The sequence below is a fragment of the Ranitomeya variabilis genome, chromosome 5, assembly GCF_051348905.1.
Source record: "Ranitomeya variabilis isolate aRanVar5 chromosome 5, aRanVar5.hap1, whole genome shotgun sequence".
NCBI classification, from domain to species: Eukaryota; Metazoa; Chordata; class Amphibia; order Anura; family Dendrobatidae; genus Ranitomeya; species Ranitomeya variabilis.
The window spans coordinates 468,653,289-468,672,622 of record NC_135236.1 but is presented as its reverse complement, the minus strand read 5'-3'; the positions used below and the strand labels follow the sequence as shown (position 1 = coordinate 468,672,622).

Genomic DNA, 19,334 nt, shown 5'->3' with positions numbered 1-19,334 from the left:
GATAATCAATCATAAAATTGGCATGAATAGGGTACCAATATGGCACAAATATAGCAAATTCAGATTCGGCGACAGTTTCCGAACATATTCGCTCAACTCTAAATCTTACCCAAACAATATGTTACAACTTATTTGAAAGTCTGTTGAAGGATTTGCTGGCTTGTCCTGTGATCTTAGCAGCATCAGCATTGAATGAAGCAGTATGTAAGAGTGCAAGTACCATGGGAGGGAGGGGGAATGATAAATGTATGTGTGCTATCACGCTTGTAGAGAAGTTGATCATCATTGTGCTGCAGCTCCTTTCAGTTTAATAGGGAAAAGGAGAGAGTGTCAGAATACAATGGTGAGGTCTGCAAAGAAATGCTCCTCAAAATATTGTACATGGGAATCTTTTTAAGGCACTTTTTTAAGCCTAGGAAACAAAAAAACAGGTCCAGCAACATTAATATTAAAACATGATGGGGTAAATGTTTACCTTGTCAAGTTCATCTTCGATCTGGCAAGCTGCCAACCCAAGCCCCTCAAATTCTTCTTCTTTCACCTTTTTAATAATATCGTACACCAACTGATAATCCTGTGCTGTAATGCTGGAGAAATTCACATGGTGCGGAATAACACTGTGACTCAGATTGCCGGCCTGTAAAAGTCTAACAATCTTCCCTGCGTTCCTACAACAATAAAGGTACCAAAGCAGAATAGTTCACATGCTGATGTTACATTTTTTGACTAATATATGAAAAAATGCCAAAACCTTACTCAGAGATGCAGCCTTCATTCATAATGTTGGCTTTGAATCCTAACACCGCGAACACAACCAAAGTGGCCAAAACTGATGTGAAGAAGTTGATTAATGAGACCAAGACGGCGTCAAAGTGGCAATTGTTGTCCCGCTTGTTGTAGCTTGAAAAAGCAATAACTCCTCCAAATCCCAATCCCAGAGCAAAGAACACTTGTGTCGCTGCTTCTCTCCAGACCTTGGGCTCCAGCATTATCTCAAGCTGAAATGAGAAGACACATTACTAAGAAATGATTGCAGTAACTGTGCCCTTGAGTTATTTATCCGTTACATTTTCCTTCTTTTTTTTTTAACATTTATTTTTTGACTTTTTATTTAGCTTTGACAAATGGGCTATGATAAGAAAAGTGATAGGACAATATATTTAAAGTAACTAAAGTACATTAAATCATGTTACATATTCATCATTTATATTTCATTTTATGGGGGAAGTAATTATGCCACAAGACACTAGATGGCACTATGTGCAGGTTTCAATAATGGTCACTGCCGTGAACTCTGTTCTGGAACTCCCTCCTGTGGTCAGGAATGGTATTTCTGTGAGTTCTGTCCGTGGGTTCCCTCTGGTGGCTGAAAGTGGAGCTGCTGGTGTGGAGGTGGCTTCCTCAGCTGCATCGTTTAAGACTGGGCTGGTTCCTCTATTTAACTCTGCTCAGATCGTTACCTGATGCCAGTTGTCAATGTATCTGTACTGGTTCAGATCTCACTTGGATCTCCTGATGACCTGTCTACTTCAGCAGAAGCTAAGTCCCTGTTAAGTTCATTTGTGGTTCATTTGTGTGCTGAATATATTTCTGAGTACCTGCTAAGTTTTGTCCAGCTGGCTATCATGATATTGTCTCGCTAGCTGGAAGCTCTGGGTTGCAGAGTGGCACCTACCACGCCGTGAGTCGGCGCGGGGGGTTTCTTGCTCACTCTGCGTGGCTTTTTGTAGTTTTTTGTGCTGACCGCAAAGATCCCTTTATCTATCTTCTGTCTATTTAGTAAGTCGGGCCTCCTTTGCTGAAACCTGTCTCATTCCTATGTTTGTGCCTTCCTCTTAACTCACAGTCAATATATGTGGGGGGCTGCTCTTTTCCTTTGGGAAATTTCTCTGAGGCAAGGTGAGGCTATATTTCTCTTTAGGGGAAGTTACCTCTCAGGCTGTGAAGAGTCGTCTAGGCAGAGTCAGGTACGATCCACGGCTAATTCTAATGTGTGTGATAATAGATTAGGGCTGCGGTCAGCAGAGCTCCCACTTCCCAGAGCTCGCTCTATTTTACAGTTTTGACTATCAGGTCATTCCCGGTACTCCTAACTGCAGCGCCCCAGAGTCCTGGTCGTTGCAGTACTGTGGCTCCGCTGCTAAGGGGGGCTATGGTACGTCTGATGGCAGTGAAGGAGTTCATCTGACCAGGTATCACATACACCAATACATCTCACAGTCGGGCCTCCAGGGGGAGCTAAGGGTGCTATTTATTAGGCCACTCCTCACCACTGTGGGTAAACTGGGGGTCAGGCAGGAAGTTAGGAGAGAAAGCTGACTGGGTTGGACCAGACAACACCTGGTGGCAGAGGGTGTTGTGGGGGAAGATTCGGTAGGGTCCCTGTCAGGTTTGGGACCCTGACAGAGGCCTGGCTACAAGAAAGAACGTCACGGGACCGTGCCTGCTCAGCATAGCGGCGGTGCCCTAAGAAAGGATTAGAAGCGAGATATATTGTGCTGAGTGAGAAACGAGATCAAAGCAAGAGGAGAAATACCAGTAGGAGTCGTGCTGTAAGACCGAGGCAACATCCTACTGAGGCGCACAACCGGCGGCCGGAACGCCGAGGAAGTATTTATATCTCTAGCTCCAAGCAATACTTCAAACCAACGGCAGGACAGTCAGTCTCAGGCGGACATGGGGGGCGCACTAGGAGAGGGGCGACTCTAGGGTCCCGGAAGAGCTCCGAGCCTACTCGTCATACGGGTGCCGTCCTAACCAGAACATCAGGGAGGGACGGAGGAGAAGAACATCATCCGAACGAGTTGTGAGGGAACATCAGAAACAGACACAACAGTTGTGGGGTACTATCCCTTAAGCACAGCAGGGGAGGACCACAACACATAGCGCTAGCAGGAAGGCACAGATTTCCACCTGCAAAGAGAACTCTGGAGGTGCCATTGGACCGGCCGGACTTGCACAGCCTGGTGAACCGTATTCCGGACTGAGGACCCAGAGATCTTCAGTAAAGAGGTAAAGAGACTGCAACCTGGTGTCCTCGTTATTTACTGCACCGCACCACCACCACCATCCACATCTATCAGATACTGTGCGCCCTTCGGCAGGGTCACGGACCGGGGCCTAGCCACCGTGACAACCCCAGAGTAGAGACTCAGAGGCCCAGTACCGGGTACCCCTCGGCCCTGCGGAAGTGGGGACGCTGCATAACCACCAGGTCCAGCCATAACAGTACAACTGGCCAGAAAGTGTTAATGCATCTCAATAGAGGGATAAGAGAAGTTCTGAGACCATTTTTTTTTTTCTCTGCAGTGTGTTTAGTCTTTTTTTTTTTTCTTCCCCTAAACCTCTGGGTGGTTCAGGACTCAGGTGTAGATATGGACATTCAAGGTCTGTCCTCTTGTGTGGATAATCTCACTGCAAGGGTACAAGGCATTCAGGATTATATAGTTCAGAATCCTATGTTAGAGCCTAGAATCCCAATTCCTGATTTGTTTTCTGGGGATAGATCAAAGTTTCTGAATTTCAAGAATAATTGTAAACTGTTTCTTGCCCTGAAACCTCGCTCCTCTGGTGACCCTAGTCAGCAAGTAAAAATCATTATTTCCTTGTTACGTGGTGACCCTCAAGACTGGGCATTCTCCCTTGCGCCAGGAGATCCTGCATTGCTTAATGTAGATGCGTTTTTTCTGGCGCTTGGATTGCTCTGACGAACCAAATTCTGTGGATCAGGCAGAGAAAATCGTGCTGGCTCTATGTCAGGGTCAGGATGATGCTGAAATGTATTGTCAGAAGTTTAGAAAGTGGTCTGTGCTTACTCAATGGAATGAGTGTGCTCTGGCAGCGATTTTCAGAAAGGGTCTTTCTGAGGGCCTTAAGGATGTTATGGTGGGGTTCCCCACGCCTGCTGGTCTGAATGAATCAATGTCCTTGGCTATTCAGATCGATCGGCGTTTGCGGGAGCGGAAAGTTGTGCACCATATGGCGGTGTCCTCTGAGCAGAGGCCTGAACCTATGCAATGTGATAGGACTTTGACCAGAACTGAACGGCAAGAGCACAGACGTCAGAATGGGCTGTGTTTTTACTGTGATGACTCCACTCATGCTATCTCTGATTGTCCTAAGCGCACTAAGCGGTCCGCTAGGTCTGTCACCATTGGTACAATACAGCCTAAATTTCTTTTGTCCGTTACTTTGATTTGCTCTTTGTCATCCTACTCTGTTATGGCATTTGTGGATTCAGGCGCAGCCCTGAATTTGATGGACTTAGAGTATGCCAGGCGCTGTGGTTTTTTCTTGGAGCCTTTGCAGCATCCTATTCCATTAAGGGGAATTGATGCTACGCCTTTGGCCAAGAATAAGCCTCAGTACTGGACCCAGTTGACCATGTGCATGGCTCCTGCACATCGCGAAGATATTCGCTTTTTGGTGTTGCATAATTTGCATGATGTGGTCGTGTTGGGTTTGCCATGGCTACAGGTCCATAATCCAGTATTGGACTGGAAATCTATGTCTGTGTCCAGTTGGGGTTGTCAAGGGGCCCATGGTGATGTTCCAGCATTGTCAATCTCTTCTTCCACTCCTTCTGAAGTACCTGAGTTTTTGTCCGATTACCGGGATGTGTTTGATGAGCCCAAGCCCAGCGCCCTGAGTCCTCATAGGGATTGTGATTGTGCTATTAATTTGATTCCTGGTAGTAAGTTTCCTAAAGGCCGACTTTTCAATTTATCTGTGCCAGAACACGCTGCTATGCGGAGCTATATAAAGGAGTCCTTGGAGAAAGGGCATATTCGCCCGTCGTCATCACCGTTGGGAGCAGGGTTCTTTTTTGTGGCCAAGAAGGATGGTTCTCTGAGACCTTGTATAGATTACCGCCTTCTTAATAAAATCACGGTCAAATTTCAGTACCCTCTGCCTCTATTGTCTGATTTGTTTGCTCGGATTAAGGGGGCTAGTTGGTTTACCAAGATAGATCTTCGAGGAGCGTATAATCTTGTGCGTATTAAGCGGGGCGATGAATGGAAAACCGCATTTAATATGCCCGAGGGCCATTTTGAGTATCTGGTGATGCCATTCGGGCTTTCTAATGCGCCATCTGTATTCCAGTCCTTTATGCATGTCATCTTCCGAAAGTATCTGGATAGATTCATGATAGTATATTTGGATGATATTTTGGTCTTTTCGGATGATTGGGAGTCTCATGTGAAGCAGGTCAGAATGGTGTTCCAAGTCCTTCATGCTAATTCCTTGTTTGTGAAGGGGTCTAAGTGTCTCTTCGGAGTTCAGAAGGTTTCCTTTTTGGGCTTCATTTTTTCCCCTTCTACTATCGAGATGGATCCAGTTAAAGTCCAGGCCATTTATGATTGGACTCAGCCTACATCTGTAAAGAGCCTTCAGAAATTCCTGGGCTTTGCGAATTTTTACCGTCGCTTTATCGCTAATTTTTCTAGTGTTGTCAAACCACTGACTGATTTGACCAAGAAAGGTGCGGATGTGGTGAATTGGTCCTCTGCGGCCATTGAGGCATTTCAGGAGCTAAAACGTCGTTTTTCTTCGGCTCCTGTGTTGTGTCAGCCAGATGTTTCGCTCCCTTTTCAAGTCGAGGTTGATGCTTCTGAGAATGGAGCAGGGGCTGTTTTGTCTCAGAGAAGTTCTGATGGCTCTGTGATGAAGCCATGTGCTTTCTTTTCTAGAAAGTTTTCGCCTGCTGAGCGTAATTATGATGTTGGCAATCGGGAGTTGTTGGCCATGAAGTGGGCATTCGAGGAGTGGCGACATTGGCTTGAGGGTGCCAAGCATCGCGTGGTGGTCTTGACGGATCACAAGAATTTGACTTCTCTCGAGTCTGCCAAGCGGTTGAACCCTAGACAGGCTCGATGGTAACTGTTTTTCTCCCGTTTCGATTTCGTGGTTTCATACCTTCCGGGTTCTAAGAATGTGAAGGCTGATGCCCTTTCAAGGAGTTTTGTGCCTGATTCTCTGGGAGTTTCTGAGCCGGCTGGTATTCTCAAAGAGGGGGTGATTTTGTCTGCCATCTCCCCTGATTTGCGGTGGGTTCTGCAGGAGTTTCAGGCGGATAGACCTGACCGCTGTCCTGCAGAGAGACTGTTTGTCCCTGATAGATGGACTAGTAGGGTTATCTCGGAGGTTCATTGTTCGGTGTTGGCTGGTCATCCTGGAATTTTTGGTACCAGAGATTTGGTGGCTAGGTCCTTTTGGTGGCCTTCCTTGTCCCGGGATGTGCGTGCTTTTGTGCAGTCCTGTGGGACTTGTGCTCGGGCGAAGCCCTGCTGTTCTTGTGCCAGTGGGTTACTTTTGCCCTTGCCGGTCCTGAAGAGGCCCTGGACACATGTTTCCATGGATTTTATTTCAGATCTCCCTGTCTCTCAAAGGATGTCAGTCATCTGGGTGGTTTGTGATCGCTTCTCTAAGATGGTCCATTTGGTACCCTTGCCTAAGTTGCCTTCATCCTCTGATTTGGTTCCGTTGTTTTTCCAGCATGTGGTTCGTTTGCATGGCATTCCGGAGAACATCGTGTCGGACAGAGGTTCCCAGTTTGTTTCCAGGTTTTGGCGGTCCTTTTGTGCTACGATGGGCATTGATTTGTCTTTTTCTTCTGCTTTCCATCCTCAGACAAATGGCCAAACTGAGCGAACCAATCAGACTTTGGAGACCTATCTGAGATGCTTTGTTTCTGCTGATCAGGATGATTGGGTGACCTTCTTGCCATTGCCTGAGTTCGCCCTTAATAATCGGGCCAGTTCGGCTACTTTGGTTTCACCTTTTTATTGTAATTCTGGTTTTCATCCTTGTTTTTCTTCAGGGCAGGTTGAGCCTTCGGACTGTCCTGGTGTGGATTCTGTGGTGGACAGGTTGCAGCAAATTTGGACTCATGTAGTGGACAATTTGACATTGTCACAGGAGAAGGCTCAACGTTTCGCTAACCGCCGTCCCCATGTTGGTCCTCGACTTCGTGTTGGGATCTGGTTTGGCTGTCATCTCGTTATGTTCCTATGAAGGTTTCTTCTCCTAAGTTTAAGCCTCGTTTTATTGGGCCTTATAAGATTTCTGAAATCCTCAATCCTGTGTTATTTCGTTTGGACCTTCCAGATTCTTTTGCCATCCATAATGTGTTCCATAGGTCGTTGTTGCAGAGATATGTGGCGCCTATGGTTCCTTCCGTTGACCCTCCTGCTCCGGTGTTGGTCGAGGGAGAATTGGAGTATGTGGTGGAGAAGATTTTAGATTCTCTGTCTCGAGACGGAAACTTCAGTATCTGGTCAAATGGAAGGGTTATGGTCAGGAAGATAATTCCTGGGTTCTTGCCTCCAATGTCCATGCTGCCGATTTGGTTCGTGCCTTTCATTTGGCTCGTCCTAATCGGCCGGGGGGTTCTGGTGAGGGTTCGGTGACCCCTCCTCAAGAGGGGGGTACTGTTGTGAACTCTGTTCTGGAACTCCCTCCTGTGGTCAGGAATGGTATTTCTGTGAGTTCTGTCCGTGGGTTCCCTCTGGTGGCTGAAAGTGGAGCTGCTGGTCTGGAGGTGGCTTCCTCAGCTGCATCGTTTAAGACTGGGCTGGTTCCTCTATTTAACTCTGCTCAGATCGTTACCTGATGCCAGTTGTCAATGTATCTGTACTGGTTCAGATCTCACTTGGATCTCCTGATGACCTGTCTACTTCAGCAGAAGCTAAGTCCCTGTTAAGTTCATTTGTGGTTCATTTGTGTGCTGAATATATTTCTGAGTACCTGCTAAGTTTTGTCCAGCTGGCTATCATGATATTGTCTCGCTAGCTGGAAGCTCTGGGTTGCAGAGTGGCACCTACCGCGCCGTGAGTCGGCGCGGGGGTTTCTTGCTCACTCTGCGTGGCTTTTTGTAGTTTTTTGTGCTGACCGCAAAGATCCCTTTATCTATCTTCTGTCTATTTAGTAAGTCGGGCCTCCTTTGCTGAAACCTGTCTCATTCCTATGTTTGTGCCTTCCTCTTAACTCACAGTCAATATATGTGGGGGGCTGCTCTTTTCCTTTGGAAAATTTCTCTGAGGCAAGGTGAGGCTATATTTCTCTTTAGGGGAAGTTACCTCTCAGGCTGTGAAGAGTCGTCTAGGCAGAGTCAGGTACGATCCACGGCTAATTCTAGTGTGTGTGATAATAGATTAGGGCTGCGGTCAGCAGAGCTCCCACTTCCCAGAGCTCGCTCTATTTTGCAGTTTTGACTATCAGGTTATTCCCGGTGCTCCTAACCACCAGGTCCAGCCATAACAGGTCACTATCACTAACACCACCAGCAAAATGTAAAAGAGTTCCTGGTAGGTCCAACGTATAGCTACAATCTGCAATGCATCAGACATTTTCTACAAACATAAAAATTAGAATTCTTAACTATATTATTTATTATTTACAATTTATATGTATTATTTAAGATTTATTCATTACGATATTTTATGTTTATAGATTTTAGCGCACATCAATTGTTTCAATGAAAAATCCTAGAAAATAATATAAAAGAGAATATATTGTAAAGTACGCAGGAAATTTTAAGGGCTTAATACTAAAGGAACCAGGAGAAACCGTGATATATAAGAGAAGGGTCGATCTGTGGTTTTACTTATTTTGAAATACACTATTAGATCATCTGAGAAACACAAGGGGATTATTTAATTTAGGCAGTGGGGGCAATGAGTGACTACAAATAATTATTCACTTTCTAAACAAACTTTTCCAACCACTTTTGGATGATGCTGCTGAGCTTATGACTTTGGCTATATTCAGATGAACATATTTTGGGCAGTATGCTGTCCATGTTAGTCAGTGTGCAAATGCACAGGAGTGATTTTCCACATGGACCTAATATATGTTTGGATAAAATTGCAACAAATGCTAATCTTGACAGTGTTTGTGTTAATGTCAGGCAATTTGTGGACATTGTAAGAAAGGAGCCATCAGTTCACATGTTCGGCACAGCAAAACATTCCAGTAATAGCAACAGTCCAAATGATAGCACTGACATCTAATCAAAAAATTGCTTTACTGATCCAGTAGTAGAAAAGGCACCAAAAATGGTTGAACACAACAGCACAAAACTATGGACCATATAGGTTTGAAACATGTTGCCTGGGAGTAGGGCTGGTTTTAGGCAAAGTGGGGCCCTGGGCAAACGTTTAAAATAGGGCCCCAAATGCCAACATATTACACATCACATAGAAGCATTTTGGTTGTATTTAAATGCTCTGAGTCAGGCCATTAAACTAGTGTGATCAACAATATTGAAGTCGTTTGACGCTTGTGGAACACCCGCCAGGGCCGTGGGGTACTCGGTACCATGTCCGGTACTTAAAGGGATGTGTCACGGTGGTGGCGACCCAGTCCGTGGCCCTGGGAGCCCAAGTAAAAGGGACGGTCTTTAAAGGGGTTGGTGAAATAATAAAAGTTCGGGACGCCACCTGTGGTATTCAGTCAGGGATAACCGACACTGCTTAAAGGGGTCCACTGGGGTGATGTTATGGCAGCAGGGATGGTATGGCTTCCCACAGGTGAAGCTGGGTCCCCAGGGCTCCAGGTGTAGTAGGGACAGATGGTAGATGGTATAGAAAGAAACGGAGGACACAAGTTGCAGTCTCTTTACCTCTTTACTGTAGAATTCAGGCAGCCACAGTCCAGGGTACCAGATCACAGGTACTGGTGTGGTCCGGCCGGCTTGGAAGTGAATTGAGAATCCCCCTAACCAGGTGGGGTTGGAAGCCTTCCTTTTAGCGCAATGTTGTAGTCACTTGCTGCCTTAGGCCTCACACAAGGTTCTCACGTTCTCTCTGCCCCCTTGTTGGTAGGACACTATCCGTACGACAGGTAACTCAAGCCTTTTTACAGAATCTCTATCATGACCCGGGCTCTATCTGCTACTGTGTCATTGGGTGTTAACAGTGGACAGGTGACTTGAAGTCCAGCCGTCCGCTGGTTTCTGCCGTGGGGCATAGAGTTACCCCCACAACCTCGGTCTTCCAGCTACTGGTATCTGCGCTTCAGCGTGGAGGAAGCCCAGTCACAGCTTCTCTCTCGATCTCTCAACTCTCCTTTGCTCCTTCCTCCTTCACACTCTCTACAAACTGTTCCATGCTTTCTTTCCTTTCCAGGAGCTGCAGCACCACACGTGGCTGCGCAGCCCCTCTGTCTTCCTGACTCTCCGTCTCTTCCTCTCTCCTCATTCCTCTGTGACAGACTAGTCTCTCTTCCCCCTCCAGTCAGAATACATATAGGGGAGCCACCCACAAGCTGGATCAGAGCTCCCCCTTCTGGCCTGGAGTAAGAACATGTTGCATGTTTGTGAATACCTGCTAAAGGGATCCTTCCTCGTTTCCAAGCATGACATCACTCTCCCCATGAGGAAAGAGTGATGTAACAACCAGGAACCTGGGGTGTTACATTTGTTTCCCAGCCTCTTTCCACTGCCTGAGGAAGAATGATGGGGACAGAAGGATGACTAATAGATCAATCTGTCCCCATACAGTATCATGTTATCAGCAGCACATCTGTAGTTTTCACCGGGTGATGTGCTGCTGAGAATAATGATTTTGTTCCGGCATAAACAAGCCAGTCACTCGATGAATAGGCAGCATTTTGCTTGTTTAGTATAATACACCTGTAGCACCCCAGGGTCCTGGTTGTTACAGTGGCATTGCTTTCCTCACAAGGAGAGTGACGTCATGCTTGGAAGCGAGGAAGGATCCCTTTAACAGGTATTCAGCACATACAGTACAACACCGTTCTGACTCCAGGCCAGAAGGGGGTGCTCTACACCCGACTTCAGGGGAGCTGCTCTCTCTGGTCGGGAGGAGGAGTCAGTTGCCAGGCAGTTGCTAGGCAGTTGGGGAGAGTTAGTCAGTTGGTGAGAGGAGAGTGAGGAAAGCTGGGGCCATGCAGACGAGTGATTCTGCAGCTCCTGGGAAGGAAAAAGAGAGCAGAGCAACTTGTAAAGAGACTGAAAGGAGGAAGAAGCACAGGCGAGTGACAGCTGGGGATGACAGCTACAATTGGGCTACCTCCCTGCAGATCGCAGATTCCGGTAGCCGGAAGACCGAGGTTTAGAGGGACTTCAAGACTTACAGCACAAACCGGCAGCACAGCTGGACTTCACATCACCTGTCCGCCATAACACCCAGGAGACACAGTGGCGCATAGAGCTTGGATCGTGATAGAGACCCTGTAAAAAGGCTTGAGCCACCTGTCATACGGGTTAGTGTCCTACATTTAAGGAGGGCAGAAAGAACAGTGAGAACCCTGACTGTAGCCACAGGCAGTAAGGGACTACACCAAAGCGCTAGTAGGAAGGCTTTCATCTCCACCTGGAAAAGGGGATTCCAGATTCGCTTCCAAGCCAGCCGGACCGTGCATGTACCTGTGTTCTGGTGCCCTGGACTGTGGTTGCCTGAAACCTACAGTAAACCAGGTAAAGAGACTGCAAATCTGTGTCCTCTGTTCTTTATTACACCATCCACCATCTTCACCTATGCACCAGGAGTCCTGGGGACCTGCTTCACCTGTGGGAAGTTATACCATCTTAGCTGCTATAACATCACCCCAGAGGACCCCTTAAAGCAGTGTTGGTCCCCACTGACCGAATACCACAGGTGGCGTCACAAATTTTTAATATTCAACTAACCCCTTTAAAGACGGTCCCTTTAACATGGGCGCCCAGGGCCACGGACCGGGTGGCCGCCACCGTGACACATCCTTTTAAGTACCAGACCCGGTACCGAGTACTCCACAGCCCTGGTGGGTGTTTCACACCCCATAGTCCTCCACATAGTATAATGTGCACCATAGTCCTCCATATTGTATAATGCACACCCCATAATCCTACATATAATATAATGTGCCCCATAGTCTTCCATATAGTATAATACACTCCCCTTAGTCCTTCATATAGTATAACGCACTCCTTATAGTCCTCCATATAGCATAATACCCTCCCCATAGTCCTCCATATAGTATAATACACTCCCCATAGTCCCCATATAGAATACACTCCCCATAGTCCTCCATATAGTATAATACACTTCTCAAAGTCCTCCATAAATTAAAATACACTCTTCAATCCTCCATATAGTATAAAACACTCCTCAATCCTCCATATAGTATAATACACTCCTCATAGTCCTCCATGTAGTACAATTCACTACCCATAGTATAATGCACCCCATAGTTCTTCATATAGTATAATGTATTCCCCATAGTCCCCGATACAGTATAACGCTGGTCCCATGTAGTACGTATAGTATAATGCATTGCCCACAGTCGGCTAGAGTATAATGCAGCCACTCCATAGAGCTTAATGCAGCCACCCCATAGAGCTTAATGCAGCCACCCCATAGAGTATAATGTAGCGCCCCATAGAATATAATGTAGCCCCCTCACCATGTATGATGCAGCCCCCCAAATAATATAATGTAGCCCCCTCATAGGGTGTAATGCAGCCCATCATAGAATATAATGCAGCCCCCATAGAATGTAATGCAGCCCCACTCGTAGAATATAATGTAGCCCCCTCATAGGGTATAATGCAGCTCCCAATAGAATATAATGCAGCCCCTTTAATTTAGTATAATGCAGCCCCTAAAGAATATAATGTAGTCTCATCATAGAGTATAATACAGCCCCCTCAGAGTATGATGCAGCCCCCTTCATGTAGTGGAATGCAGCCCCCTCCATAGAATATAATGCAGCCCCCCTTATAGGGTATATTGCAGCCCCCCATAGAATATATTGTATCCCCCTCATATAGTATAATGTAGACCCCTCAGAGTATGATGCAGCCCCTTCATAGAATATAATGCAGATCTCCCCATGGAATATAATGTAGACCCCTCATAGAGTATGATGCAGCCCCCTCATAGAATAGAATACAGCTCCCCATAGACTATAATGCAGTCCCCATAGAATGTCATGTAGACCCCTCAGAGTATGATGTAGCCCCCTCATAGAATAAAGTACAGCCCCCATAGAATATAATATAGTCATCCTCATAAAATATAATACAGCCCCAAAGTCCAGTACTCACTCACTGATATATTTAAAAAAACACACAATAATCACCTCTCCTCCTCATTCCCCGCTCTGACTCACGGGCCCCATAGCGGCCGCTTGGTGTGCCGCTATTAGCGGCATGCCACTGGAGGGTGCCCCAGGGGGAGCAGGGGCCCAAGGCAGCTGCCTAGTCTGCCTGCCGCTAATACCGCCCTGCCTGGGAGTGCAGCAGATATTTATTTTGTGCTGTTGTGTTCAACCATTTTTTGTGCCTTTTCTACCGGATCCATAAAGCAATTCTTTTAAGAAGATGCGAGTGCCAGCTATAGTTTGGACTGTTGAGAGTATGTAGACATTAATGTCAATTTGGGCTGGCGACTGGTGTAAGCACGCCAATGTTCATCTGAAGGTAAGGGTCATTCTCATTTTGTTAAATGTTTAACATTGCAATTTACCACGCAATAAAAATCCTCTCCATTCTCAAGAACAAATGGATTTAAATTCTTACATAACTGCTTGCTGCCTAAGATACTGGCCACCTCTGCAGTCTATCAGAGAAGGCCAGTTTCCTAGGCTAGGCATGCACGCTTGCTTTAGAGAATGCAGGCACTGTTGGATACGGCCTGCTCTTACCAGCGGTAAGCAGCAGAGGAGCGTGCACAGTTCTGAGATTTGATAATTGGAACGATGCAGCTGAATTGTCAATTTTCTGGAGCATACTGACCCCCAGGTAGTAAGGGAAGGCAGGGGAGCGGTGTGCTCCTGAAGAACAATCATGTGACAACTAGTGATGAGCGCAAGTGCTCGCTACTCTAGTTTGCCTAGGGTGCCCGAGTGACATGTTCGAGTCTCCATGGCTGCATGTTTCATGGCTGTTAGACACAAAACATACATTTTTTGTGGCTGTCTAGGAATGAACTTGAACATCTCACTCGAGCACCCGCAATACTAGCTGCATACCTGAGCACCCTAGTCAAACTCTAGTAACAAGTACTTGTGCTCCTCACTAGTGACAACCCCATTAAACATATGGAACTGTACTGCATATGTCTGCCATTGACAAGCAGTATACTTTTTTGTGCTTTCCAGGAGAAGACAGCAGATTAGCATGTTTTTGAACTCAGTTGAAAAACTATATCATGGTACACAAAGCCAATGTATGCTTAAAGGGATGTTGTTTAAATGTTAAATTATGAAGTGTAGAATCCACACGTGACGTGTTGAGAACCTTACCCCAGCACAACCTTATACTAAAAGAGCTGGAATTGTGTTATGAATCTTGTATTATGTGTGTAGTAATCACAATCTCTGTTTTGTTTTATTAATGAAGGTCATCAATCCTTTACGCACAGCCACTTGTCTCGTGTTTACGGCTGTGCAGTCCCTGCTTCCCCGGCGCTGGCAGTTTCTTCCTGTACTGAGTGGTCACCATTACCGCTCAATACAGTAATGCATATGCGGCTCCACCCCCATAGGGGTGGAGCCGCATATTCATTACTCTAATGAGCGGTACCATGTGACTGCTCAGTACAGGACGAGGAGCCTCTTTGGACCGCCGCATCATCAGGCAGCCCGCTGGCGCCCCCCCTGTCGGCTACGCCCGGGGCACATGCCCCGGCTTCCCCCCCCTGGATACGCCACTGTATGATTCATTCAGAGCAATTCTTCCGATAACACTTTATGTCTCCAGACAAGGAAATAAATAAACTGAAAACATCCTAATAAACAAGTAGCGTCATTATACTTTCTCAGCCACTATTTTGGTTAAAACACTTGTGGGTATGTTCTTTAGATAAAGGTTAATCAAAAGATGCATATAGCAAAAAAAATATTAAACAATTCAAGATTTGCAGTTTATCCACATCACAAAGTGCATCCATTTCACCAAAAATCTCTAAAGCTGTGCCCGATGCTTATAGCCGCTAGCACAGAGGCAGGGATACAACCCGTGCATGCTTCCCTCTTATACCCTCCGCTGTGTGATATATTTCGTACACTCCCTGACAAATTAATATGTAGATCACCATTTGTCCCATATAGTATTAGGGCATATATGCATTTAGCCAAATCTGTTCTATCAAAACATGAAAAAAAAAGTCAAATTAGGTCTAAAGATCTGTTCATATCATATCTTTTGTGGATGTTTAGCATGGATTCTAGCACAATCTCAGCAGTATAACCAAGATGTAATCATTCACCTTTATGTACTGGATGTATGGCAAAAGAGTGACATACACAGGTACTCTTACACATACACACAACTTTTTTTTCACTGCATTGTATATTATTGCCAACTACCCTTTATAATACGATTGCATCCCCTAATGAAAAAAAAATAAAAATACAGCATTTCTTAACCTAATATGCACAACATTAAGGGGGGTTGTCCATTACTCAGGCAATTACTTCTGAATCACTGTTTTTCCCCCAGTACAATGATAACCATTCCAACAGTGTCGGCACTTGCTCTCCAGGGGATTGCATGACACTGTTATGTCATGCTATCACTGTGACCAATTATTGCTGGCTTCACTCTCTTCTCCTAAAGACACAGACACATTCCGAGGAAGTGAGCACTGCGGCTGCTCTTTCACTTCCTCTGGATGTCTTGATTTTGAAGAAGGGGAGAGCAGAGCAGAGTCAGCGCTGATTGGCCACAGTGATCGCATGACATAATGTCACGCGATCCCCAAGACAGCATGTGCCGACACTGTTGTAACAGTGCTGGCATCAGAGGTGAGTATTTTTTATTTTTTACTGGGAGAAACTTAGAGATTCAAAAGGGGTTAAGTATACCATTTCAAAGAAAACTGCTGAACAAACCGTTGTTCATTTCGGGTTAGGTGTCAAGTTGCTGTTTCTGCTAAAAGATATCTATCTGTATGGTGCTGTGTAGGAAATGCTTCCTAGAACCCATTTTGAATTATATATATATATGTTTTATTTTTTACAATGGAAGTCTTTGGCACACATATGCAACTATATGCGGTATAGTTGTGCAGCGCCCCAGAGTCCTGGTCGTTGCAGTACTGATGCTCCGCCGCTAAGGGGGCTATGGTACGTCTGATGGCACTGAAGGAGTTCACCTGACCAGGTATCACAGACACCAATACACTTCACAGTCTGGCCTCCAGGGGGAGCTAAGGGTGCTATGTATTAGGCCACTCCTCACATTCTGGTAAAACTGGGGGTTAGATAGGAAGTTAGTCAGAAGCTGACTGGGTTGGAACCAGGCAACATCCTGTGGCAGAGGGTGTTGCAGGGGAAGATTCAGGGGGGTCCCTGTCAGGGGTGGGATCGTGACAGAGGCCTAGCGAACAGAAAGAACGTTACGGGACCGCGCCTGCACTTCATCGCGGCGGTACCCCAAGAAAGGACAAGAAGCAAGGTTTATTGTGCTGAGTGAGAAACGAGATCAACGCAACAAGGAGAAACACCAGTAGGAGTCGTGCTGTAAAACGAGGCAACATCCTACTGAGGCGCGTAGCCGGTGGCCGGAAACGCCGAGGAAGTATTGAGCTCCAGGCCTTACTTCAAACCTACGGCAGGACAGTCAGTTCTAGGCGGGCTGTCTCACCCAAAATCACCTAAGCAGACACAGGGGGCAACATTTGGAGAGGGGCGACTCTAGGGTCCCGGAAGACCTCCGATCCTACCCGTCATACGGGTACGTCCTAGCCATATCATCTGGGGGGACGAAGAAGAACATCATAATCGAGTTGTGAGGGAACTTCAGAAACAGACACAACAGTTGTGAGGACTATACCGTAAGCACAGCATGGAAGGACTACAACACACAAGCGCTAGAAGGTAGGCACAGATTTCCACCTGCAAAGGGAACTCTGGAGGTGCCATCGGACCAGCTGGACTCAGGTAGCCCGGTTAACCGTATTCCGGACTGAGGATCCTGAAGCCTTCAGTAAAGAGGTAAAGAGACTGCAACCTGGTGTCCTCGTTATTCACCGCGACCTACACCACATCACAACATCCTCACATTCTCAACTTTCACTGGACGCCCCTCAGCAGGGCCACGGACCGGGCCTAGCCACCGTGACAACCCCAGACCTGAGACACAGAGGCCCGGTACCGGGTGCCCCTCGGCCCTGTGGCAGCGGGGGCGCTCCAACTTGGCGTCACGAACAGGATCTACTTAAGCCTGAAGAATCAGGTCATTTGTGCCTTGGAACTGTGATTTATTGTACTTGGACTGTGACTTATTGCAAAGACTGTGCATTGCCACTTGCCGCCAAAAGTTCCCGACAAAACCGCCGCCATTGCGGCACCATGTGGCGTGCTGGAAGAGCGGGGCGTGTCGTCGTGAGAGTAGCTTGGAAGAATGGCGCAAAAGTTGAGCCAGCCCCCCACAAGTACTACTATGCTTGGGAGATATGCCCTTCAACGAGGGAGGTCTGCCTACTAGTCTGGGATGGCGGCGGGAAGGGGAACTGCCCTCCGGATGGGGGAAGGCCGGAAGCCATGGACGACGCGGGGCAGAGCCAGATTGGCAAGATGACGAGCGAAGGTCGCCCAGAAGAGGGGGAGAAGGCCCGCACCAGTCCCAGCCAATGGGAGCTGAGCAAACTCTCACCAGGCTGCGAGGACTGGGAAATTCTCGGGGCGGAAGTGGAGGAGCTATGCCGTCAGCTTCGGCGCCTGTGTCGGCGAAAAACCGCCACCAGTGAGGAGCCGCGCCACCCCCAAGCGCTGGTACCGCAATCTGAGGAGAAGAGGGCTGACGCCGGGGATACCGCGGAGGCAGCTGGCGCCATTAACCCGGCCCGGGCGGCCGAAGAGCCCCTGCTTGTGGACATAGACTCCCCTCCACCCAGACCACCCGGACGGGTGTGTAGCCGCCTTGAATGCGAGCGGCCGTGGGAGATGCTAAAGACCGCCGATGCCCCCTTACGGCCCGCTGCACAGCCCGTGAACCTCCAGGGTGAGTGGATGACCTTCAAGTGGACCCGCGCAACAACCAACTTGATCGGGTTCCCTGGAGAGGCTCAGCCCGAGGGGGAGAGCATCGAGGTTATCCACCAACGGGAATATCGCCAGCAGCTACGCCGACAGGAGGAAGAGTGGGCCCGTAAGAAGGAACTCCGCCGATGGGCCGAGCGGGAAAAGGACCTCCAGGCCAAAATCCAGGTTAGGCGGGCGGCTGAGGAGGACTGGGGCCCGCAGCGCCATGGAGTCATCAGCACCTTCCGGCTGCAGGGAGGTTGGGGCTTCATCAAAGAGCCCCGTCTTGCTTTGGAGGTATTCGGGAACAGGCGGGACGTGGAGGTGCACCTCATCGAGGGACACCTGGGCTGGGATCTTTACCCGGGGGACCGCGTTTGGTACACAAGCCACTGGGGGGACAAAGGGTGGTATGCTTTGCACGTGCGCAAGTACAAGCCAGAAGTGACTGTGCCACCTTCCTGTGATTCCCCGGGACCGGCGGTCATTGCTCCAATCTCCTTGTGTGCCAAATGCCTGCGGACCATCACCCCGAGGAGAACCGTGAGTACACAGACCCCCATTAAGGGTGCGGATGCACTCTATGTGGTAGCCGGTGGTGGGCAGTACCCACGGAAGCCACCCCCAGACTTAGAGGGATAAACCTCGATACCACGGAAATGTATATAGTTGATTGTTTATTTTTTTGTTCTGCTGCTACAACCCAACTAGGGTTAACTCTTAAAGGGATCCTTTAGTTTACCCGGGATCCCTATTTTTGCCTTTTTGCTTTTGTTTCTCGTTCATCATTGTTGAAAAGAACTGCTGGATCATGAACACTGCATGATTACAAACTTATTGTAAATAGTTTGCACCTTCTTAAAGGTGCCCTCTACTGGTTTTACAAAGAAAAGGACTCTTTGCGAAGAAACTGTTCTTGGAAACAGCACCGGAGTCCTTGCTGCATACGAACTTGCAGCTTGAGAAGTTGCACTACCTCCAAGAGACTTGGTCCCCTCTTAAAGGGGGCGTTCACCAATAGCACTTAAAGTCGAATAATGCTTACATGTAGAAGTTATATGTAGTTAGCTAGTTAATTGTAAGAAATGTTTAATAATGTGTTAGAGAATGAGGACAGGAAGTGAACCCGTACGGGGTTAGTCGGTGAGTCCTCCTAGGAGCAGTACAGAGATGGCTCAGCGATCCTAATCTGAGAGAAGGTTGATAAGTTCTATACTGTGTATAGTAGCAGAAAGGCAGTAGGCCCGGATGAGGAATGGGGCGGTCCTGCAACAGAGCGAGAGGCAGTAGGCCTGGGGCAGATAGACAGGCGGTCCTGCAGATGTAAAGGTGGAAAATGAAGAAAAGTTGATTAGCCTTAT

General features: G+C 47.4%; 1 protein-coding gene across 1 annotated transcript in view; it reads right to left on the bottom strand.

The window, feature by feature from the left end:
- SLC6A15 (solute carrier family 6 member 15) overlaps positions 1–19,334 on the bottom strand; it is an 82,694-nt gene that overhangs the window by 19,651 nt on the left and 43,709 nt on the right. The window contains exons 7-8 of the mRNA XM_077265460.1: positions 757–998; positions 476–668 (exon numbers count right to left, since the gene is read on the bottom strand). Of these exons, the coding sequence (XP_077121575.1) occupies positions 476–668; positions 757–998 (435 nt within the window). The remainder of the gene's footprint in view (positions 1–475; positions 669–756; positions 999–19,334) is intronic.